Source organism: Struthio camelus, chromosome 2 (genome assembly GCF_040807025.1).
Source record: "Struthio camelus isolate bStrCam1 chromosome 2, bStrCam1.hap1, whole genome shotgun sequence".
In the NCBI taxonomy this organism is placed as follows: Eukaryota; Metazoa; Chordata; class Aves; order Struthioniformes; family Struthionidae; genus Struthio; species Struthio camelus.
The window spans coordinates 118,691,050-118,716,247 of NC_090943.1; the positions used below are offsets into that span (position 1 = coordinate 118,691,050).

Here is a 25,198-nt window from a genome sequence, read left to right on the forward strand (position 1 = left end):
TGAATGTTAAAAAAAAACTTTAATCAATCAGAAATACAAAATAAATATAAAATAAGAAGAGAAGAATGACACAGCAAAGAGGATGAATACAGTAAATTAATCACTTTTCTGTGCCAGTCTAAGCTACTGAGTGTGCTATCAAAAATCAACAAAGCTGTCTGCTTAATGCACCAAAAGCCTTCAATAAAAAATTTGTTTCACTCTTCTTAGCGTGCTGTCCTTCCCCCCACTCCCCTTTCTCTCACATCATATGGCTGTCATCCTCACACTCCGGAGCCTTACCTCATGTCCTTTTAAATATTCCTGCTTCTGTGCTTGGACCAAGTAAGCAAAAGATTTTGCCTCCGTGTCTTGATCTAAGTGGCTCAAAACCAGAGCATCCTCAGAGCACGGCTCTATCTCTTCCATCCTCCATCTCACTCAGACCTTTCATTAGCCCTTCACTCTATAACCTGGGCTTCCTGCCAAGACAAATGAGTCTGAATTCTCCTCCTCCTCCTCTTGCTCTGCTCAAGGGATAAATGTGCCTATGGCTCCCTGACCATATTACAGCTGGATCCATCACTGCTACGCATCTTCTCCCCACTTCTTTATGTTGCCTGCTCTCAATTCTTCTTTTTGTACCCATTCCCTGAGCACAGCCCTGCATTTTCTAGCATTTATGGAGTAATTCTGCCCAGTCCTTCTTGTGAAAAAGAACAGTTGTATCTATTACTGTCAACGGTAACCTAATGAACCTGCTGCTATTACTGTCTTCTCTCTCGCCTGATCTCCCTCATGGTACTAACAAAACCCCAAATAAAATCTTCTTCCCCTTTCCTCACATGACCCACCCCTTCCAGGGGAAATTTTGGAAGTATATTCCTTATGAACCTGATCAGTGATGTCTCAGGGCACTTCCATTTCTATTTGTCATTTCTCTCTACCTGTGACTCCATCTGACCTCAAGGGACCACCTTCCCTTCCTCACTTACAGAAGGTAATTGCATTGTTGGAAGGCAACCAGTTCTGCTGAACCAGAAAAGAACAAGTCATTTATTGTGCCAGGCCAATTAGCACACATCCTTACTGACTAAAGGGCAGTCCCTTTAAGCTTTCAGTCCCACAGCTCCATGATCACTCTTAGTCTCTGTTGCACTGCACCTTGTGTGCCCCAAGATCTCCTCCCATTACATCCCCACCCCAAAAAGTATCTTACCATTGCTCCATGTTCCAACTGTCAATTGGTAATTATAATCAGTTTGACATTAAGAGCATTTATGAATGCTTCAATGATGGTAGTTTGTGAACTAAGAATGCTGCCATAGAAAAGCCAGACCCTGGGTGTTTGTATGCATGCTCCTCCTACATCTCCTTTGGCTTCTGCTGGGCAGGGAAGGTGCCCCCACCTCCTGTTGTGGAGCTCCTTTTGTCTAACATACCACATTTGTAGTTCAAGCCCTTTCAGGCTGGGCCCTTTCACACTGAGGAATGATACCTGTTTTATTTTTCTATTTCAGTGATTAAAAAGCAAGAACATAGTCAAAAAAGACTATAAAGTGAAATGGTTTGAAGCGGTGGCAGAGGAATGTAAAAAATAAAAATATTCTTCTGTCTCATCAAGAAAAAGGAAGTCCTCTTCTTTAGTTTTTTTTCATTTAGATTTTTGGTTTTGATCACTTTTTTTTCTGACAAAAAACACTCAGGTTTTAGAGCCTTATCTGCATAGCTGGCTAGTCATACATTCTAATTTTAATTTCTTAACTCTCCAATCTTTAAGGACAGAGCTTTCAAATCTGTGTTTGAGTTAAGATACACCTACTGGGTTGGGACCGATATTAACTTGATCTTTATCTGCAGCATTTTCTGGCAGTGTATATTCTCCACAGTGGAAGACATTCCACTGAGAAATTCTAAAGGATTTTGGTAACATGAAACAACAGTAGAGGATTAGCGTTTCTCTGTTAGGGCTCTATGGTAATGAAAAAAGGTTGTGTGAATGGGAGAGGGGGAGGGACAGAGTAAAAACCATTAGATTCTGTAGCTTGATAGTATGGATAGTCTATACTTTTGTTTGACACAAGTCCCTGAAGATGTATGGCTGAAGATCCTGCCATTAGAAGACATGCATGTCAATGATGTTGGATCTGCTAACTCCTTTGGCAATTTGTTTTGTTCTGCTGACAGCTCTGCAACCTTAGCAGGCAAACCCACAACCAGAATAGCAGAGCCAATAGATAAAATGAGACAGGCTGGATTTAATATAAGTGCCACTGAGATTTGCCATGCTTAAATTGGTTTGGAACCGATTTTCCTCCCCCCACCTCTCTCTCTCTCTCTCTCTCTCTCTCTCTTTCTCTTTTTTTTTTTTAAGAAAGAAAGAAAGAAAGAAGTTCCCCAAGTAGAAATGTAAACATGTTTTTCAACAGCAATACATTAAGAAGCAGAGCGTTGAATGCTAACAAGTGACCCTGTTGTTGCTGTTCAAAACACACATCATACTGTTGTTCTCCCTACCGGTTTATCCAGTCTGAGGTTTCATGGCTTTCTGCACCTTAGGCCAGATATCTGCTGTAGTTCTCTGAAGTTGTAATTATTACACCTTGTGCCTTCAGGGCACAACTGAATACAAAAGAGCCAAGCCTGAAGCAGAGAAAGAGGCAAGTCTCTGTCTTTACCTATTTACCACCGTAGACAGCAATTTATGACAACTTTTTGTTTAGGTAGACCTGTGAATGTTTTGTATCTGTAGAAATAGCGAAAACTTAGGCATTGGCTTCAGCAGCTCTCCTGGGGTGTGGAGTTTTAACTGAGAGCAAAACAAAAAAGACACATGGGACACAAAGGGTATTTTGTAAGAGTGAAACATCCTGGAAGTGGATGAGGAAGCTATGTCAGAGACTAAAATTACCATCTATTAGGCAGTTTATATAGGTGTGCTGGAGGCAGGAAGACAGTGAGTGCCTTCCTGCATTTCTGTTTCATTCCACATATATTTCTTTAGGAGTATTTTTTTAATTTTTAACTGATGCTATATTCTCCTGCCACGTTGTTTTTCTTCTGAAGACAGATAGGTTGCACAATCCACTGCCAGGAATCTGTCAAACAAGCCGGTAGCATACTATTATATAGATAAAACAAAGGCAAAAAAGTAGGTCATTCATTTTATTTGCTGAGCACAGTCTGGTTTTAGTGGCGCTAGCTCATATTGAAGCCAGCAAGAGTATACTCCTGAAAGTTTTGAAATGTAGTGCCCGCAGCAGTACATCGCCTTGGTAAGCAGACCTTGATGTGTTCACATTTGGGATCTGGCGTACACTGAAAAGCCAGGGTGTTAACTGCAATAAAATGGTCATCTAAAACAGATGCATATCAGCGGCGAGGGCAGACAAGAGAGCAAAAGAAGGCTGTGCTGTGCAGTTAGAGGCATGGAGCAGAACGAGGCTGATGAAGGGATCTGCTTTTCTCCAGCACCCTGGAAGGTGCAGAAGAGCACACCGGGTACTGATGTCTTGGCTTTCCGTGACCCTGGCCAATGAGCAAAACAAAATCCTCTGTGAGCGTGTGCCTGTGTGGGCACACGTTTGTGTGTATATGCACGCACTTCAGCGCAGATAAGGGGGTTGTCAGGCTGGTGGCCAAATTAAAGCAATCTTAAGAAAACTAGCATAGACTGGTCCAAAAGATTTTCATTGTAAGAGCAGCCTAAAGCTTAGGTCTTTCTAACCAACAATAGCAGTCTAACAGCTTTTCTCTGCCAGGGGCCTGTAGCAGATACTTAGGAAACATATAAAGGAATAGGGCGTGTATAAAGTGGTACTTCTCCCGGTAGACCTTCCCAGTTTAGCAATCTGTTGTTCAGGGACTTCGGAAGCCAGATAGGACATCAGATTAGTAGCTCTTCCTGAACCTATCTCCTTTGAATGCGTTCAGGTTATCTTTGAATCTATTTTTACCTTTGGTTTTCCCAGTATCCTGTGACAAATTAATTACACATTGTGTGGAAAAATACTTCCTTTTGCTGGATTTAAACCTTTAAGTCTTCCACCTGGCTGCCTCCTTCCCCCCCGCCCCAGTTCTTGTACTCTGAGAAATGGTGAAATATCACCTAGCTGGGATTTCATGGGTCTCTTATATCCCTCCTCAGCCATCTGTTTTCTAAACCAAGAACTGTCTTTCCCCCTATGGAAGCCATACCACATGTCCAGTTATCCTTGTCCTCCCCTCTGAACTTTTTCTGCTGTATCAGTCCGTAGCAAAATGCTTTGCTCTGCTTGTCAAAGGATAAATACTACCAAGCTAAAGAGTTCTGCTTGCTCCATATTTTTCAGTCTGCTGGTGCATATCGTACTAAACTACAATGGCATAACTGTGACTTTTACATCGCTTAACAACCACCTGTTTCAAAAGAACCACAAGCAGCAGCTGTTACATTAAAATCTTTGTATTCTAGGCCATTATAAAAATGTATATATATACCCATACACTCTATTATTATTAAAGTTTTCCAGGTATTTGTTTATCTGAGAAGGTACTATGAGCTTTCTTCTTCAGAGGAATTGGTCTTTCTGTTTTTTAATTGGAGAACTCTTCCCACCGCCTGTTTTCCTTTGCTCTCCAGTTTTCCGAGCCCCACAACAACAGCCATTAATCTTCTTCCCTATCTGCCTCTTTCCCTCAGATTGCTTTGACTGCAGAACTTGGGGTGCTGTTTATTTAAAGAAAAAACACCCACACAAAAACCCCAAACCCTTTTCTTTCCTGTGCTCATGCCTTTGCCCTCGGCTTTTTTGCATTCTCCTCCTTTCTGTCCACCTGTCCCAGGGTGACTAAAGGTTTACTCTCTGCCCCGAGGGGCTTCAACATGTGCAACCAATGCATGGTGGAAGGAAGGTATCTGCAAGGCAGCAGCCAGCATGATGAGAGTAGCCTACACAGTAGCGGATGATGCTAGCTTGTCTGGAAAAGAGAAGACCATTGTGAGGCTGAAGGTTGAATGTGAAAAACAAGTCTCTTGGACAGCACTGGGAATGGCACTAAAATTGTGAGGATTGGCAGAGGTATTTTCGAAAGAAGTAGACTAACGGGTACATGAGTATGAAGAGTAATTTTGAAGAAGCAATATAAAATCTTCAGTCGGGTTAAAATAGTTATCTGCTTTAGAAAATGCATTGTATAATGCATTGTAGATAGTGGCTTCGGTGGTAAAAGCTTCTCATTACTCTCTGAGAGAGGCAAGGACTGTGCATGACTTTTAAATGGGACTTGTGTTTTTGGGTATGCAACTTCAAAGGAGTGTGAATTTTAAAAGCTGGAAGCTCAATCATTTCTTAAAATTGGACCCCTCTAAGTTTTCTTTGATTGGTAACCTAAGATCCTGAGCTACTAACACAATTAGCTGTCTCTTGGACTAGCTTCCAATTTTGTTAAACCACACAACCATCGGGGCACTTGCCTCAATAAAACAGTGGGGTTGCATGGGAAAGAGAGAGGTGTGTGTTTGTTGGTTTGCTATGAGAAAAGAACTTTATGCCAATCATTTCAAGAAAAACCACAGAGTATAGCACTGAGAGCAGTGACTGCCAGTCTTAAGAGAAGTGGCAGAATCTTAATAGATCCTCTCTTACTGCATTACTAACTTCTCGCAGGTCACCTAGTGAAACCTCTCTAAAGATTTTATGTCTGTGTTCTTCAAGCTTTCGCAGGTTTACACGATCTAATAGTGTAACAACAGCCGTGCAAGCAGACCTGGATTTCCATGAGAACTTTGAAATAATTGACCCACAAGAGGATAATACGTGTTCTGGACAAATGTCAAGACAATATTCGCGAGACGCAAGCACCTCTACTGTTAGCATACAAGGGTCAGGGAATCATTACCATGCATGTGCAGTGGATGATGACTTTGATACAGATTTTGATCCATCCATTTTACCTCCTCCTGACCCCTGGATTGACTCTATCACTGAAGATCCTCTGGAAGCTGTTCAAAGGTCAGTGTGTCCACGGGATGGGCACTGGTTTCTGAAGCTTCTTCAGGCAGAGAGGGATCGTATGGAGGGCTGGTGCCAACAGATGGAGAGAGAAGAGCGGGAAAACAACTTACCTGAGGACAGTAAGTAACGAACTACAGTAATATTGCAACTAGGAAAAAGTATTTAATATAGGTCAAGTTGACTCATGTGAATTCTGTAGCGTGCCCTTTATAATGTAGCTAATAATCAAACTATAGTCATGATTCTCGAAAGGACTGTATGTATGTGTACAATACTCCTTAAATTGGATGGGAAATGGGAGTGCTCAGCACTTCTGAAAGTCAAGCAGTATTAGTTTTCTGGAAATCAGCTCAATGTACAATGGCATAGTTCAATGAACAATTAGGAGATCGAAGTTAGAGATCTTGTAATGTTTCTTAACTCTTCTGTTTGAAATTACTGCTCATAACCTTACAATATAATTTAACAGATTTTAGTGATTTTCATTAAAATCGTATTTTAGCGGTCTTTTTGAGTTGGTTATGAACATCATATTCTTCAGCTACTTCTCTCGACTGAAACAACTTTCAGTTTTGCTATCAAATGAATTCTCTCTCTTCCCCTGTCCAGTTTCTCCTCATCTCCCTTGCAGCTCTCTTTCCTCTTTGATCCTCCTTGTAGAACAAGTTATCTATATTCTGTCATACATATACATTCATATACACTCTGTTGTCACTTCTGCCAGAAGTATTAGCCCACCTGTTATTTATTCACGCTAACGAGTGAAGAAGAGCTGTACGCATAGCTCCCAGTCCAGCACTTGCTCTCCTCGTCCAAAGGAGTGGTACTACGTTAGCTGTCAACTTTTGGACATAGGAAAAACCTGTGAGTTTAGGAATGTGTGCCCTGTCGATGAAGCTTTTTCAGACTCTAGCAGCAAGCCTCTAGAAAATGCTAATGAGTATATGCATACAGAGATCTCAATATTTTATAGTTCAGGGACACATAAGTGTTTTTTGCTGGATATAGCAAATAAACACTTTTCAAATCACTCACTTCCCTTACCTCCTAGCAAAGCAAGGACTGCTTCTTCAGCCTCTGGATTGCGTTCACTAAATTTGTAATTCTTCTTCTTAAAACCAGAGGTACTAAAAGTCTTTTAAGATGTGAAGGTTTTGATTTATGGACAGGAAGGAATTAACTAAATCCCATAAACTAAGAGACTTTGTATTGAAAAAGATGTGTGAGGACATACAAAACAAAATATCCAACATGTAAGTCCAAGCCACAAAACCTATTTGCCTGCTCTTTGCTGTAATGACATATACTAAGGGAAAACCCTACGGGTGTCGTATTTGTCCATCAAAGTAGTCACTCACCTTAGGAAAAGAACACAAAGTGAATTTTGCAAGGCTGATACCTACAGAAAGCGTGCAGCTGATCGCGGACTCTTCTCTCAATGTTTTGGTATCTTTGCTATGTGATAGTTTAAAGGGGTCTTTTTTTTTCGCACGCAGTGGGAAAAGTCAGTTCTGGGGGAGATAAAGGAGCAGTTTAGCTGGCTATTACCGATTCCTCCTAATACAGCCCATGACTTGCGTCCTCCTCTTTATGTTAGCGAGTGGCACCTCTTGTGCCTGGTGCGAACGGGAGGGGGAAAGGGGTGGCCCATGTTGCGCGGTCACTGGCGCGGTGTGGATTTCGACGTGGTGTCAGCGGACGCTGGGGCACGTGCCAGCTGCTTCCCTCGGCGGCCGCGTGCGGCTTTCTGCTGCGGGACAGCGCTGCCCGGCTCTACCTGGTGCCAAGGAAGGGCCTATGGCCGGGGCCACGCTGTGGCCGCTCCGGTGCCGAAAACAAAAGCTGGTCTGTTGCAAACCCAGAAGCGAATTACGTCTTGTTCGTACCCCCTATAAACTCGGAAGAGAAGGAGAGAAGAGGTTTGCTCAGTGCGGTTTTCGCTCGTGAAATGTAAGCGGAGCAGGGGACGCATCCTTTGTTTCGACCCGACGTCCGCAGCCTGTGTTTGGCCAGATAACAAAATAATGAAAATCTGCGACGAGCGAGGTTCTCCCGATGCCGTGGCAGCTGACGGAGGGCTCGTCCCCCAGCCCTCCAAGTAAAGCGATACAAGCTTCCCGCAGACAATGCGGCCCTTGTGCGAAACAGCTGTCTCGGGGAGACGGCTCGCTGCTATTTGACAGTAGCTGGTATGTTACAGAGATACGTTTGGTATTATCTAACCGGGAATGAATCTACCAGATGGGGCTGAATGTTTCGAGCCGGGAATGTAGTCTGCTGCTGTGTATAAAAACAAGCTGTGGTTCAGTGGCTGCACGATGAAATGCCAATATAGAGAGAAATATGGCTCCCCTTCCGTCATGAATTATTTATGGTGTAGAGTATTCTGGTTTTATCCGAAATCGTTTTCTGATAAAACCGTGGTGTGTGTAACAGGCAGATGAATACCGTTCACACTTTAAGCCAGGATACTTGATATGATTTCCATGTATTTGGCTGTTATGGTGACATTGGCTACAAACGCTAGGGCTCTGATAAAAGAAAGTTGTTAAGGGTCTGAGGATAAAAGTGTTGTAAGAAATGGTTGAAGCTCTGGATCAGACCTCCAGTGAAATGAAATGCTTACCCTTTTTGTTTTTCTCTTCCCACTCTGCTGTCTCCTCCTGCCCTGCCCCTCCCCTGCAAAATGCCATATGTGAGAGCCTCACTGTGGACTGTGGTGAAATTTGTCTCAGACGCCTTAAGTAGCCAGTTACAAGAAGAATTTGCAGCCACAGGTCTGCCTCCCCGCAGGGTGCTGCTAGCAAACAGCACGTGACCTCTTCTTTTACAGCAGCGGTGGGCACAGAAGCATAAACATTGCCGTGGCCTTGGTCTGGCTCCTGTTGGATTTTTGTTGTTATTTTTAATTCCCAGCTGGCGTTAACCTTTCCAAAAGAACTTGCATTCCAGTCACCTTAAGAAACATTTCTCTTCCATGCAGTGCTGTAATGCAACTTCAGTGTTCAGATAACCATCAAAAGCAAACGGTGGGCCTGATTCACCACAAGGCAGGTGTCATGTGGGTTTAGTGGCAAGATAAGTCAGGCCAATAAGGGAAAAACTAAAATGGAAAACCAAAGCTCTGACAAGACGCATCATTATAACGAGATTGCATCCTTTGGGCTGGCTTGTGAAAAAGGTTGACCTCAAATCAGCAATAACTTAGCTCTTTGAGACTAGAGTCTCTGCAAGTTCAGCCAATTCTATCAAATCATGCAATGCAATGCAATCCCTACTTCCAGCTGTTTTGTTCAGATTTTTTTGAAAGAGAACTTAAAGAATCAACCCTAGAAAGAAGAACAGAAAATTAGGGAAAATACTCTTTTTGTAGTAGTTGTGCACGGCAAAAGAAAATGAGATCTATGGATTCAGTCTTGGACATGAGCAAGTGAAATCATTTGTTGGTCTTCTGCAGGGCCTTCCCCGAGGTGAAAGTGGGGCTGTCATAGCCCCTGTCCTTCTGCGAGGAGCGAGGCTTCTTGCCTCGCTGCATGCCGACACAGTCTGACAGGGGACCGTCACCCACCTGACGCTTGCCTAAGACCTGCTGGAATCCCCCTGGCTCCGTGTCTCTGGCCTTATGCCCATTTAGTCTTTTTCTTTCTCCGATTTTCTTTTCTCCCCACAAGGGACTTCTCTGTCCTGGTTCTCCAAGGAAAGCAGGCTCTGGGATGGACTTCATGCCAATGTTCAGAGGCTAGCAAAGGAAAAAGAAAAATCCACAAGCAAATTGTACAGAACAACATAGTTAGAGGAAAAAAGAGAACTGTGCTAATAAAAGCAGAGTAAGTCAGAGTACACATGGAAACCGAGTTACTCCCAGTGAATAGCGTTCACTCATGCAGAGAGCCCTATTAATTTCAGTGAGCTCACTCCTATAAGCAAATATGACTCAAAGCAAGGACTGTAGAAATCTGCCTTCTCCATAGCTTTCCCAGTTGACTGCTTTCTCCTTAATAGCTGAGCTTAAGACCTGAGCAGTAGCTTTAACTTTGAATTTCCTGGCTTTTGTCATGCTTGGCGTTATTTAAATGTAGCTCCGTCAACATGAATAGGCGAAAATGCTGGTCCATCCTGGCTTGGAAGTGGATTGTGACAGCTCTATGGCAGGAGTGCTTCATATGCACAGTGCACAGCTAACATCTGCAACCCAAATGTCAGGCGGTGGCCCTGTAATTTCTGCTATTGTTCCAGCCACTTGTTCCTGGTGCAGTGAACAAGTCCCCCATCTTCTGTTCCCTAGCTTGGTCCCTGCCTACCAGCCAGGTGTTTTCACATTAAGGGCATTTGACAGTCACAGCCCTAAAGTGTTTCCTTTGTGGTTTGTTAGACCCTGGGGCCTGTCAAAGTTGAAATGCAAAGAGATCTGTTGGTGTCTTAAGGCCGAATAATGTTGTTGTTCCCCAAAACTCCCATGTGGTTCCTGAAAACTCCTTGTATGTGACTATTTTGCACATCAGTTTTGCTTGTTTTCATGTATTTTGTTATCCTTGTTACACACAGAGTCGCTTTCCAACATACAACAGATGACAGTGTCAGTAATTATTTTATTGTGCTTGAAATTCTTTTTTTTTTCCATTTCTCTTCCCATGAAACATATGTTGGGGGGTGTGGATGCATATTGCTAGATAATCCCAAGTAAGTCCTGTGCAAATTTAGAACTAAGAGCAGCAAGAACTTAGTGCTTGAACAGCACATAGTCTATAGTTTGTATTTAAGAATATTTAAAGAGGAAAACAGTTCAAGGGTTTAGGGACAGAGGGAAATTCACTAGCATGTCTATCCCAGAATAATGTTCTGTGACCCCCTAGTCCAGAATAAGAATAAAATGAGGAGACATTCCAGAATAGCTGAATTGCATCAAAATATATACAACAAAGTAGTTCTTCCAGAACTAGACATAAACTATCCGTTTCTTAAAAGCAGTCATTAGATTTATATGAAAGAGAGGTCAAAGCGGAAAAAAAAAAAAGAAAGAAAAAAAGAAAAAGAAAAGAGGGAAAAACTCAAACTGTAAAAACAAAGCACCACACTGCGCACACTTCTGCGCACACCCTGGGGAAAGGGTGACAGCAAAGCATATGATGGATGTTAATAACATTGCTTAAAGCATTACTGGAAGGCATTCAAATCTGACAATGCTGACTGTGCTGTAGAACCCTACATAGAATAGAAAGCAGACATGAATAACTTTATATAGGTGTTCAAATCCATTATGTCTGCATCTTGATCAGTCAATATTTTTTGCTATTGTTTGGCTGTATACTTTTTGTTTGTATCCTCTTAGCTGAAAGCATCAATTTGAATGTTTGTATTTTTTTGCCCTGTGCTCATCTTCCTTGCTGGTCAAGGTTTCTTCAGTTGCTTTCTGATGTATTTTGAATATGATCTTTGCAACTCCATTTATTTCCTCAGTATTTGGCATCAGACCTCTCAGGATTTTCTCCTAAGAGAGACGAGTACCAGTCTATTTTTAGTTTTTATTATTTTACTACACCTGAGCCTTTTTCTATGGCACTTGAGGTTTTAACTGAGTAAGAGAAATGGGCAGTCTGCCTTGAAACACTAAAAGCAACAAGCATTTGGAAACAGAACTAGAGCTAGTGATAAGGCTTTGTGCCTTCTGGAGAGATTCCTTTCAGTCTTTCACATGCTTTGTCCTTTTTTTTTTTTTGTCCTTTTTTTTTCCCCCCTAACTTCCATGACAGAGTTGGTTGTTGACTGGTTGCACATTAACAGACTGCTTGCTTCTGAGGGGCAAGGAATCAGTGACACTTGACTAGATACAGCCGCGGCTACAGCAGAAGTGGCAACAATAGGGAACAGCATCAGCATGCATCCCACAGTCAGCTGGGATGAGGGGTTTTAGGCAAATAGCCAGTCGCTAGGCAGCCAAGGACAAGGACTTCCTTTCCCTCTGCTGAGATCTCTGAATATGAAGCTTTTCTTCCCTCAAATAAAGGGGTGCGTTCCCTCCCACCCATCGCCGACAAGGTGTACTTAAATTTGCTCGTGCTCGGGGTTGTGATTTCCACTCAGTCGGAGCAGGTTTCCGGGAAGAGTCTGCCTGTTTTTTTTTTTTTTTTCCCCCCCTGAGAAGCTGAGAGACCGTTTTTCCCCCCTTCGCAAGTCTTGGGAAGCGTCGGAATGGCCCCGCTCCAGATGAGGCAGCTGTTCCCAAATACACGCAGTGGGAAGAGTTTTCACAACAATGGGAACCACATGAAAGCTCGCGGAGTGGCTCCTCCTACTATTGAAGAGTCCTTTCAGTTGAGCGGTTTGCATATTGGGTTGCATAAATGACTAGACACACCAAGGGGTCCATTTTCAGCACTGTGCGCATAGAATTAGACACGCAAGCCTTGCTAACAATAATGAGAGTTGTGTGCAAAACTCCCTGCGCAATATGCTGAAAATATTCTGCTCAGTGAATCTTCCAGCTCACAGCTATTTCTTGGCAGTGCTGAGCTGAGTTCTGGGAACAAAATGAAAGTCAGGGCTCTGTGTGTGTTCACAGAGCTCTTTCCTATAGTTTCTGAAAGAATTTGAAAAGACTCTCTCTTCCCCTCCTGTTTTTTTTTTTTCCCTTTTTACGTCTAAGGTCTAAACGTACTCCACATCCCACTTTTCCTTCGCCAGCCCTAATAGTTGTATTTACTTTTAAAGAGTGGAACATAGATTGCATACTTCTGTGTATCTGGTTCCAGTTCATAATGATTGTGCCAGTTTGCTTAGTGTGTGAATATGCAAGCAAATGCCTTGGAAAAGCCTTTCTCTTACCAAACCTTGCATGATCGTGTTCTGGTAGCAAACTGCCAATATGGGCTGTGCTCAATCACAGGACTGAGACCCTAAAAACATTGTGGGAAGGGCTGCATCAAGGTCTTCTTTAGCCTTTTTTTATTTTATGAGTCAAAATACTTAGCAGTATTTTCCCAGTGGAACTCTGCCAACCTCATGTTAGGTTTTATGCAAGAAGCGACCTGGTCCAATGGATGGTCCAAGGACATGAGCTCCGATCTAGCATCTCTTCTAGGTTCTGCCAGCAATTCACTGGCTCACCTTGGGCAAGTCACTCGATCTCTTTGTCTTCCCTGTCCCTCCCTCACCTCTCTCACGTATCTAGACTGTAAATTTGTCAGGGAGGAAGAGTTGCTGTGTTTGTATGAGGCCTGGGACAACGAGTAATGCAAATATCTACTAGTAGAAATCAGAGTGAAAACTGTGACACAGTTGTTGATGTTCATATTTTTCATGGAAACATATAAACTATGGGCTAAATCTTCTGGTTCGCTGCAGTTGTTCACAGCGCTCAGTCCAAAGACACGGTAATAACCAGTGCTCTGTACAGAGCGATCAACAGAAAGCGCGGGAGCTGGAGTAGGACCAGCTGATACCTCGCTGCAGGTAGCCAGGAGAGAGGCCAGGGTGTTAACACCGTCTGAAGTACGCATGGGCATCTGGATTCAAAGGCAGAAGCTGCTTTAGATTGCGTTGATGGCAAAAACTCGGAGGATCAGAGTGAGATTCATCCGTGTGCATTAAAATCACCAGCCCCTCTCTGGGGCTCAGATCAAGCAACGCACAGCTAAACCCTGGAACAGGGCGCCGCGTCCCTAAGGGAAAAGGCAGCAACGCTGGTAGAGGCAGCATTTTCCAAACGGTGTATGCGATGTCACAGCTTTTGAAAGCTGTGTGTTATTGCTGTGTGTCAAAGCTTTAGCCTGTGTAACAGTGTTGATTAGAGTTGTAATTTCTTGTGAGCTTTCTACACAGGTTGCAAAAGCCTTTGATTAACCCCGTTTGTAATTTCACAAAAGTGTTCTTCACTGGTTAGGCTTGTTTCGCGGGGGGAACGAGAGGAAGCTTAACAACGCAATACTATTTTTGCCAGTGCCAGCTGCCTTGAGAGCACTCGCAGCATACCTTTACCTAGTGCAGATCTGGCCTCAGACTTATCAGCTGCTCTATAATTCGTGACTCAGAGATACCATTCCTTCTGAAAGCCAGGCCTGACTACTGTACAACTTTCTCCTCTCGGTTTGTAGGCTTTTAATTGCCTGTGGTAATGAAAGCACTGTGACTTACATTTCTTTTTCTTTCAGTTCTAGGGAAAATTCGAACTGCAGTGGGCAGTGCCCAGCTTCTAATGGCCCAGAAATTTTACCAGTTCAGAGAACTTTGCGAAGAAAACCTGGTATGTAACTTTTTCTGATAGATACGGTTGTGTACCTTTTACTAACTAAGGAACTGCCCCATGAATAATCATAGCTAATGAGACAAAGCCTTTCTGACTAACAGGGTCTGCAGCTTTATCTGGTAAAGGATTTGATATTAAATTGGGAGTAACTCTGTCAAACTTGGTGGAGTTAGCATGAGTGTGCAAATAGCATGAAACCTTTAAAATAAGGAAAGGAGAAAAATTTGGGGTGAAATATGACTAAAGTTCTGCTACTGACTTCAGAGGAGCAAGGATCTGGCCTTTGGCCGCTGAGTTCAGTTCACATGGACACAGAGATGTTTAGGCACCTTCTTGAGGTCTTCCATGGTGGACCAGAAGGATCATGAGTGAGGTTTTCCCAGTGCCAATGATGCCTATACACAGCGAAACAGAAATAGCAGGAAATCAGACACTTGGTTTTGGTGCCTCACATTCCCAAACTAGAACACTGCAAGAGAGAAAACTAATTTTCCAGAACTGTAAAAGAACAAAGAGGCAAAAAGCCAACATGTTATGGTCATTATTATTGTATGTAATTGATATATGTGATTGTTATTATTATTTGCTATTATTATACTGTTAGTAGCAGTAGATTCAGAATGATATTCCTGATGATAAATAAAAATACATTTTGCACCTTGTATGTAAAAAACTGTTATCTAAAATGCCAACAAGTACAAAACCTGTCAAGCAAAGTTTTTCATTAACAGCCCATTCTTGCAAAGTAGATGCAATAAACTCAGTTCTCAATTTTGGCAAAACTCTGCGAAGCCCCAAAAGCAGAGAGCATTATGCTCCATCACCACAGAAGGGAGAATAAACACTGTGCACCTCACCGCAGGGTTATTAACTTGGCTTCTTAGCAAGACCAAGGAGACTGTCAGTGGATTACTGTGACGCTTGCACCGATTTAGAATTTCAGTCTTAGAAAAACACTTTTTCACTCATCCCAGGCTGATACAATGGGACATTTGCATGCCATCGGCTTTCAGCATCTGATCCAGGTCCCAGTGAAAGCTTTAATAACCTCTCCACTCCGTTGAGTGGAAGCTGGATAAGGGCTTGGACATAACCATGACTGCGAAAACCCAACATTTCACTGGGTTGCAGGCCTCATTCTTAGGAACTGGAGGCTTAGTCCTGCCCCAGTGGGATGACTGTCTTCTACTCCAGTTAATGCACTTCTGAAAATCAAGCCCTAAACTAAAATTCGAATGGGCAGATGCAGCAGAAATCAGCTCTATCTGAATGAGCCCTTCCAGTTCTTAATATAAAAACTGAGAAAGCATTCTGTTTGCATATCTTTTGTAAATAAAAGCCTACAGCTGGGCAACCTGCTAGCGGCAGGTACTAGAGAACAAGGAATCCAGGTAGAGTCTCTTGTTCTCCTTACGAATTTAAAAATACGTACTTTACTGTTTTCTACAGTTGCTGCTCTGGTGGTATAATCATCCTATCAGAATCATCTCTCAGTGTTGCTGTGAAAAGCACAGACAGGTAGAAATTTCTTAAGGCAAAGAACCAGTTTGTTTGAGGTTTGTTGTTTCTGGTGAGGGAAGAAACTTAAACATGGGAAGAAACTTAAGCCTTATAAAACAACTTGCAGGGGTTTCATAATAATTTCTTTATTCTGCGTTCAATAACAATATATCAATGTAGTCTTATGAGGCCACAGCACTCATGAAACCTTACTAACTTTGACTGGCATTGTGGATGCTCAGCATTTACAAAAAAAACAGGCTCTAAATGAACATATGCAACATCTCATTTTATTTGAGTAGTTTCAATTGGGAACTAGCTTACATGTACACATCCTGCAGAAAGCTTTCTCTCATGCAAACTTTGCCAGAGGAGCATTTCATGTATGTCTGTTGCATACGTAAAGTTTTCAGAGCTTGATTGCAGAGGAGGAACACAAGACTGAACTGGACCTCTCCGGTCACCAGCTGCTGGCCCATGCTGTGCTAAAGATGCTAATGGCCTTGGTGCTCTTCTGAGCTGGCGCTGGAAGGGTCATGAACTGGTCTGAGGCAGCTGTGCTCACAGAGCAGCACTACCCCACATGTGTCCAAGTGTCATTGCATTTGGCTTCCCACGCCGTCACCCTGCGCGTGCAGGGCAAGCCTGCAGAAGATGAGCCGCACACATGCGAAACACGTGCCACATGTGTGGCACGTCCAGCGTAGCGCAGCTGAGATACGCAGCGTAGGGACGCAGGCACCCTGGCTGTGGTGCCTCTGGCAGGACGGGGCTCAGGCACTGGGCTCAGCATACCACTCTTCCCAAAAACATGCCTGTGAAAGTGGGATTACTGTGTTTCTGCGTGTTCTCGTCAGAGCTCTTCACTCTGCAGAGATTATTCTTGCCAACAAATATGAAGAAATTGGCCTGAGGTGTGTAACAGGCATTTTTACTTGAAATGCTGTTATTAGTCTGTAGAGTTTCAGTGTGTGGAAAAAAATATTCATGCGCCAGTATGTCACTATTTGCAGCAAATGTACGTTTGCACAGGTACCAGTCTTTCTACAAACGTAAATACAGCAAGGAATCCTGCCTCCTTCAAGTGAGGAGAAGGCTGGCAATTCATTTCAGCGTGGTCAGGATCTCACCCGTGAACCCCCAGGCTGTGCTCAGGAACAGGCTTAGGCAGATCCCGTTACAGGGGACCTGCAAACGCCCTTTCCCCAAGGTCCTCCACGGGTGGCTGCTGCTGTCGGGGAGCTGGGGCTTGCGGGGGCACAGCTGCTCGAAACAGAGTCAGGCTCTTTGCAAAAACCCAGCGAGTAAGTAGTGCTCGCCTTTGTTTCTCTGAATTTCCTCTCTGTGTCTCACTGATCGTTTGGATCTGCTGAAACTGCTTTGCCAGCAAGATTCGTAACCATTTGCACAAATGCTTTACATTAAGAGGTACTAAAGCCAAACTGTTTTTTTTTTCTTTCCTTCTGTTGTACAGAATCCTAATGCACATCCACGGCCGACCTCCCAGGATTTAGCAGGGTTTTGGGATATGCTGCAGTTGTCCATAGAAAATATTAGTATGAAATTTGATGAACTTCATCAGTTAAAGGCCAATAATTGGAAACAGATGGATCCTCATGACAAGAAGGTAGAACATTGTAGATTTTGTATGCTTCATTTAAAACCCTGCACAAATACTGGACAAATTAAATAGGCCTCTGTGTTACAGCGCTGACGTTAAAAATGTGAAATGAAGCTCATATCAAATTAATTTCATTGTAATAACAATGTTTACATAATAATCATCTGGGATATTATCTGTAATATGTTTCAGGCATATTTTTAAACCAAATCTGTCTTTGTGAATCGGATACTGGGAATGTGGTACTTTGTTAAGCTTTACATTTAATCATATTAGATGATTAATCGTTGGAAGGAACTGCCTTATATATTGATTCTTAAAATTAAATAAATCACATTTACGGTTCAAATTATTGCATATAGCAAGAGTTCTAGGCTGTGTTACTGAAAAAACTAGGGAAGTACTGGAATCATCGCTGACTTTGGTAACCAGATTATCAACAGAGCAATATCAAAAATATGCCTTCCAAAATGTTACATGAGACAATTTCTACATCTTTTTTTGTTTGCTCGTTTGTTTTTGTTTGTTTGTTTGTTTATTTATTGACAGGTGATTTCATAAACAGTTTCACTTTGCTGGTAGCGTTGTTTACCCAAGGTAGCAGAAAAATCAGCTGGAGCTTCGGTCTTTTTTTTTATATGTGGTCTTCTCCTGTCACCATTAGAAACTACTGCATCTCCAAGTGTGAGCCACATGTCACTTTTCATTCTCATTTGGCACCATTGCCTTATTTTCCTCCTCACTATGCACATCAAGACAAACAGCACCTGTCTGAGCCAAAGTACACAAACATTTCAGAATATACTTAAAAGACAGACCCACTCCTAGAGGAACCAAAGGTCTAATGCCCTGCCGCACTCCTATAAGCATTTAGTTTGACGGCTGAGTTTCCATTAGTCTCCCTGTGACTCGTCTGATACCAATGAATATAGCAAATGGGTAGGGATGCCAGAAGGTGGGGGAACATGATTTACAGATACTGTGGCTCAGATAGGAGTCTGGGCTGCCCAAACTTCTGGTCAGCTGGGATTCAGCTTGCTGCTGACAACCAAAGTGGTGTTTTCCTCTGGACAAGTAACAATAATAATATCAAACCCCATTAATCTTGCAGCAGGAAGTTTGCAAAGGCAATGCTGGTAGCACTCTTTCTCCTCCGATCAAGACTAAATGCTCATTCCCGAATTAGGAATGCCATGTTCACACCATTTGTGCACACCTAGTGTTTGATAGGGGAGTGAGTGGGAATGTGTTTTCCTAGCACAAGATACTGAAGGCAAGTCGTTTTCTTATCTTCTTTTTTTTTTTTTTTTTGCAGTATCTGTCAGAAAAGGAAGTTAAAAACTTCAAACATGCATGCATAGATATGCTGGTATATGATCTTGCACTAGCTTATAAAATAAAACAGGTGGGCTGAGTGTTTCTAATTCGAGCACTGAGAAAGAGCTTTCCTTTAAAAAGTGCCTTTTGTTTGCTTCTGAAAAACATTTCAAAGAGTTTCCAGCAAAAAGAAGACAATAATGAGTTAAAGGAAGTTAAGTAGTACTGAAGAAAGGGTCACATATGACCTGCAGTAGGAAGGTAAAGATTACTCATTGTAAAGAATTACATTGGCTTTGTTCCTGATTCACTGAACATTTGTCTATGATTTTAAATGGAACGGATCATCTTCTTTCTTAAAAACCAAAAAAAAAGAAGAAAAACTTCCTGTGGAATTGATATTTGCAGTTGCCTTCGGCTTTTCCCATTGGGTCCCTTTTAAACAGCGTAGATTAATCCTTGGATGGAGTGAAAAAGCAAAGTATGAATAAGTGTAACTAAGCACCTTTATATTTCGAGCAATGGAAGCTGTTGTGACCAGCATGAGAGCAAACGAGAGGGTAGAATGGGACCTTTGTAGTGTGATAAAATCCCTTCGCTCAGAAACCATGTTCACAGTTGGAAGGGGATGTAACTTAAAAGACAATCTAATTAACTTGACAAAGTCTTTGTGGCTGCCTGAAATTCAGACCTGAATACACTTTTCTTTTCGGGAGAGATCTTTCTCTGATTTTTTTTTTTTTTCGTACGCTTACACCAGGATATACATAAAAGTCCTCCTTGTTGACCGTGTATCTGGAGCTGCCAACGTGATGATTAATGCATGTTCTCTGAATGGTTTTTAATTTTTTCTTACTAGTTTTTCAATTTATAGCTGATTGTAGTTTGCCATGACTGTTTACCACAAGGCTAGAGTTTATGAGCTTACGCAGTGAGATCCCAAGTGTGACTTTGAGCAGTTATGTAGTCAGCCAGTACAAAAATACATAAATACATGTATTTTCTTCTCCTGATGCACCAACTCCAGGCAGCTAGTTTACATCCGCATTTTGGAATATGAAATCCGTGACACCTCAGTGTCGTAAGACCATCTAGTGTTACGTACGTATTGTTTTCCAGGGACGAGGCAACGTATGTGTTTCAGTTCTGTCGCGGCAGGTCACTGCTACAGGAAGCTGAGCGTGTTAACGAGACTTAAGGGGCGTCTAGGAGTCGGGGCTTTTTAGGATGGCTCTGGCAAGAGTGGAATTTGTACCGCAGACGCACGCAACCGCCGTAGCGGTACAAGGTTGTGTCTAAGATGCTCTCCTTTCTAGTCGCTGGCACCAGGAGGAGACGGCCGGATTCCCCAAAGGGAACCGCACTAAGTGGTTAGCTGTGGGAGCTTCGGCCCTCTCAGCGCCAGGCGTTTCATACGCACCGTCCCCGCGGAGAACTAGCGCGGCTTTCGATACTACCCCTTCCTTTAACCTTACGCTATTTTTATGAACCCTTGAATACAAAAGCCAGGTCCCTGAAGACAAAAAGGCAGATAAGAACTAACAAACCTTAGGTAAAATGTGTGTTCTAACTACTGACATATCCTAGTTTTTCCCACCTTTCCCTGAGAAGCTGTATAATGTCATTAACCTTCTGCTTTGATCAGGAGAGAAGGGTCCCTCCTCCAGTGCCAAAGAAGCCATCGAAAGGTCAGGTGCCACTCATACGAGAACGCTCTCTGGAAAGCTCACAGCGTCAAGAGGCCCGGAAGCGGCTGATGGCTGCCAAACGAGCTGCATCCGTCCGGCAGAACTCAGCTACCGAGAGCGCCGAAAGCATTGAGATATACATCCCCGAAGCCCAGACCAGGCTATGAAGGGATCCACCCAGGAGGACTCTCACTGGCAAGACAAGTCTCATGTATAATCTGCCCCTCTAGGTTCCTGCTCAAGGTCACCATTAAGTATTTGTACTTCCTCCCTCTCTCGCGCTCCCTCACCCTCTCTTTCCCCCTTCCCGCTCCCTGTACACGGTCCCGATGACCCCATAAATTCCACTTCTGTGGTGTAGTTGTCGACCCTCCAAGAGACGTCCTCTTACTAACCCTTGCTTCCTAAAGGTTTGCCCATGTCATCATGATGCTTTGTCACATGTACTGATGCTGCCACTTTGCCTCATGTAAAAGAGTACAATCCTTTTTCTGTTTGAAGCAAATAAACACGACTCTCCGACTTCCATACACACACGCGCGCACGCACACGCACACGTACACACACACACCTGTACAGTAGATGCTCCATTTAACTTATTCATGGTCTTTAGTTGATCTAAAGCTAGTCTGTTACCTAGTGTACAGCAATATCAAACCGTAGGGGATTTTGGAAATTTCAGTCATGCAGGGTGATCCTTTTGGACTCTGCCGTCTTCCTCATAAAAGATGAAAGGAGCTATGACTCAGATTCCCTTCTTTTTATTACTGTTTTTTTTTTTTAAAGCAGATGGCGCACTTTATTCTAAACCTCTGAATCACACCTTCTCACCTGAATTTAAGGAGTCACAAAGGGAGGGTTTGGGGTGGGAGTGTGGGGGTGGGAGGGGGTAGAAACACAGATCTTGTGGTGAAAAAGAGGAGGTATATCCCGCAGGTGAGATGGTGAGGGATAGAAAAGATCCTGTGGAAAGATACCTGCACACTCAGAGCTGCACAAACTGCCTCATTTTTATTTCATCAATCACGACTTAAACATTGCAATCAGCAGAAGATTGTAAATTCGATCTTCCAGGGAAATAATCTATTTTGAAAGGCAATAAAAGAGCAAAAAGGAAGGAGATAAGAAGCAATGACAGTTGAAGATAATGTAAAAGAAGGATTTTCTTGTCCGAGTATTAAGAATTTTTAAAATTGTACTGTATTGTCAATTCCTCTTGTATTGTATTGTATGGATTATATTGGTTAAAAAAAAAAGAAAAAAGAAAAAAAGCTTGGTTTTGTTGATGTCTTAATCTTGGTGGGACTATCCAATTTCACACATACACACAGCCACGCACAAACACCTGTAACTGAAATGCTGTAAACGGGACCTATGACGCTTTTCCAGGCGAGGCTTGCTTTGCCCTATACACAGCTGGTTGTACACTACAGTTCAAACCGCTTGTCACCAAATGGGCCATACCTAGGGGTAAGTTTCTTTTTCAGTCTCCTAATAATACAAAATACCCGTTTGAACAAGAACAATGAAGTGTTTTTCACAAGTTATGGGATCAATATGAACTTAGCTTTTTTTCACGGCAGGCCTTCCTACCCTGGTTTCTGCCATTGCTTTGCAGTCATCAAAAATGTGCATCCCAAGTAGCTCGTTAATCTTGGGGGTAAATCACAGACAATTGGGCTGGAAAGGCTTGTGAGAGGTCATCTCCTGGGGGAGTCTGTGCCCCTGGCCACCCTGGCTGAGGCAGGAGCTTGTCCTTGAGCTTCTCTGAGGGGGAGATGCCAACCAGACGCTCACGTGCCAACATGAGGAAAGCTGCGTCCGGCATGTTGCTGAAAACAAGTTGTGTGTGCGTGTGCGTGTGCGTGTGCGTGTGTGTGTGTGTGTGTGTGTGTGTGTACACATGCCCAGCTGGCGTGCGCTGGTGAAAGTCGACTTGCTGAGAGCTGGTTTGGCTGGTGTGGCCGTACCAGGAGCCACGGCAGAAGAGTGCTGCCCTGGCGTTCGTGGTTTTGCACTCCTCCGCTGGCCCTCGCGATCGCTTCCCCTGGCGCCATGTTAGAGCCAGGGGTACGCAAGAGAGGAAAGTTGCCGCCGTCTCTACACGGGAACAGGCACGGGGAAAAATGCCCCTGACGGAGGGGCACGGCATGCATGACGCCAGCCCAGAGCTGGCTTTAAACGCCCTTAGCTGTTAAAACGGTATGAAGGGGCCGACTGTGAAACATCCCACAGCGTGGCTGGCATAATGCTGTAGCTCGCATTTAAAAAGCATTTGAATTTGTCATCGAAAAGTTACACTCTTGCTAAAACTGTTCGTCAAGATCATGCCAGACAGCTTATTTTACTACAACATCATAGCCAGGTGCTAATTTAATTTTATTCAAGAAAATAGGGAGGTAATAGGTTCTGGCGCCAAATATTTCCATGAGAGCATACTAAAACCACTAGAGAATTTGCTACCTCTCAAAGCCATTGATATCTGAGCTATGTCTTTATAAACAGGGCACAAATATTTACTGCTGTGGTTTACAAGATAAGGGCTAATAATTTAATATATAAAAGACTTTTAACTAGAGTAATCAGAAATCCAGTGTAACCCTAGCGTGCTTTGTGTTACAGAAGTTTTGAAAGGTTTCACCCTCTAAGCATGTGAACACCAGTGTATTTGCTAGTTTTAAAAAACTTCATTTAACTTTTAGCAGCAATGAAAGATCACACTGTTTGCAGTATATAATAGTGCCAACTGCCACTTTTGAGCATATTGTCATGTTAAGTATTAATTATTTGGAACTCATTTGTACTAAAATATACAAAGCAGTATCGAGGTGAGAGTCCACATTCAGAACTGTTTAGACTATTTAGTTTTGTGAACATTTTATGAAAGATGAGTTAAGATTTTGGTTGACAAGTGGCTACAGAAATTTATATCTAGCAAGCTCCAAAAAAAAAAAAAACAACAGAAAAGCAAAGACTATTTTGTCTTGTACATTATGAATTATTGTATTTGTATATCATAGAATATTTTTCATATGTATTTTAAATAAATCTATTCTTAGCTGAATGCCTGTTAGTTCATTTGGCTCTGCAGAGGGTATTATGATGCCTGCTTAGCTTTTTAGCAAAATCTAAGAAGTACACCCGGGACCAGTAAATTTAAAATAAAATACTGCCCTTCTGCCAATAGAATGCCACTAGTTAACCACTTGACTCATTTAGCAACACTAATATTAATATATTTGCACCATCGTTTGCTTTGGTATAACTTATAACTATCTGTTTTCAGTCTAATCTGCCCATTGTAAATTAAAAACGCCTATATTCTGTTTTACTTTGCTACAAAAGTGTTGGTTTTTTTTCTGGGGGGAAATTTTAGAAAAGGTTGTTTTTGTCTCCTGCTTTGAAAGTTTAAAAAAAAAAAAGTATTTATTATATTTTTTGCAGATGTTTCCATAAAATTCTCATAATCTTTTTGTAAAGAAAGATGAAGAAATGGATTAAAGATTTTTAATATTTGAAAAGGTAAATAGAAATAATTTATTTGTAATATATTTCAGTTTATTTATTGATGTTCCCTTAAGGTTTTGATGTGCACTATCACTTTAATTTAAACTGTATTTTTGTGATTTTATTGTTTCTTTTTTTAAGGTCAAATGCATATTTTAAGTAACTGCAATGTAAACCACTGGCCTACCTGCATTCCCAAAAGTGATTTTAAACCTGTTTTTTTGATTTGAAACAGAAGATACAAATTTGAAAGCCTTTAGACAGAGGAGAGTGTTTTTATGGCTTAATGATTTGGGTTTTCATAGGATTATCTATATCTAGCTTGTGTGTGGACAGGAAAATGTAAATAGATGAATGTTTCCCATAATGTACAAAGAGCAAAGTAATAAAATAATTGATGCACTGCTTGTAAGAGCTGTGGGTTTTCAATGCAAATTCATTCTCCCAGAACTGTCAAAATGTTTCGTTTTGATGTGGTCCAGGATGAAAGCACACTAAGCAGAGCGTTTCTCTTAAGCTCTCATTGCTTAAGCCTGATCCTGCAAAGTCTCATTCGAAGAGCCCCACTGAGCACGCTGGAAGGGCTCATCTGCACAGAGTTACTCGCTGGCGCGAGAGTTACCGCACTCAAGGCCTTGATCCTTAGCGAAATCTTCAAAGGCAGTGCTACATGGCGTCCGGCTGAACCCTGCCGAAGATGACAGAAGTTACGCTAGTGACTTCAAAAGAAGCAAAAATGAGAAACCCTAAGTCTGTTTATTTTTCACCACACTAGTTCCCTTAACGTTGTACTTATCTCCGAGGATGGCTGAAACACGGTGGGCTACATAGCTCCCTGGCAGAGGCAGCTGACTTTCCCTTCGCTGGAGTCCTACGTTTTTCCCAGTGCGTGTAATAAAGAAGCCTCTTAATCCTGCAGTAATATTTCCCTGCTGATCTTGTTCATAGCTACACCAGCAAATGCTAGGATTTTGCCATATTTCAATCTACTGAGCCTAATAATTATATTAATAACATGCCAGTGCTGCACAAGGTACCATTTGCCAGCTCTTAGGCCCTCAGCACAGGAAGGTTACAGTGATTTGTGCCAGTAATCTATGGACAGGGAAACTTCCGCTTAAAGTTTTATTACCACAAAGATCCAACTAGGATGTGGGATCGCCCTTCATCTTCTGGAACTTACACTCTCACTGTTCCCTGAAAAACTGATAAAGCAGGGATGAAAACCATTTTTTTTGTTGTTTCAAAATATTTCTGAGGTGGCTGGGATTTTTTTGCATGGAGAGTGGATCAGGTGATGTAACATAGCGGATATGTTTCTGACTGGTCGCCTGCTGAAGAAAAAGGA

General features: G+C 42.4%; 1 protein-coding gene across 10 annotated transcripts in view; it reads left to right on the forward strand.

Annotated features, from left to right (window-relative positions):
* DLGAP1 (DLG associated protein 1) overlaps positions 1 to 24,262 on the forward strand; it is a 414,683-nt gene extending 390,421 nt beyond the window's left edge. For all 10 annotated transcript variants that reach the window (XM_009667105.2, XM_068932272.1, XM_068932269.1 and 7 more), the window contains 4 exons: positions 5,676 to 6,094; positions 14,123 to 14,214; positions 17,192 to 17,344; positions 20,301 to 24,262. In XM_009667105.2, coding sequence (XP_009665400.2) covers positions 5,676 to 6,094; positions 14,123 to 14,214; positions 17,192 to 17,344; positions 20,301 to 20,510 — 874 coding nt within the window. In that variant the 3' untranslated portion in view covers positions 20,511 to 24,262. The remainder of the gene's footprint in view (positions 1 to 5,675; positions 6,095 to 14,122; positions 14,215 to 17,191; positions 17,345 to 20,300) is intronic.
* The last annotated feature ends 936 nt before the right edge of the window (positions 24,263 to 25,198 follow it).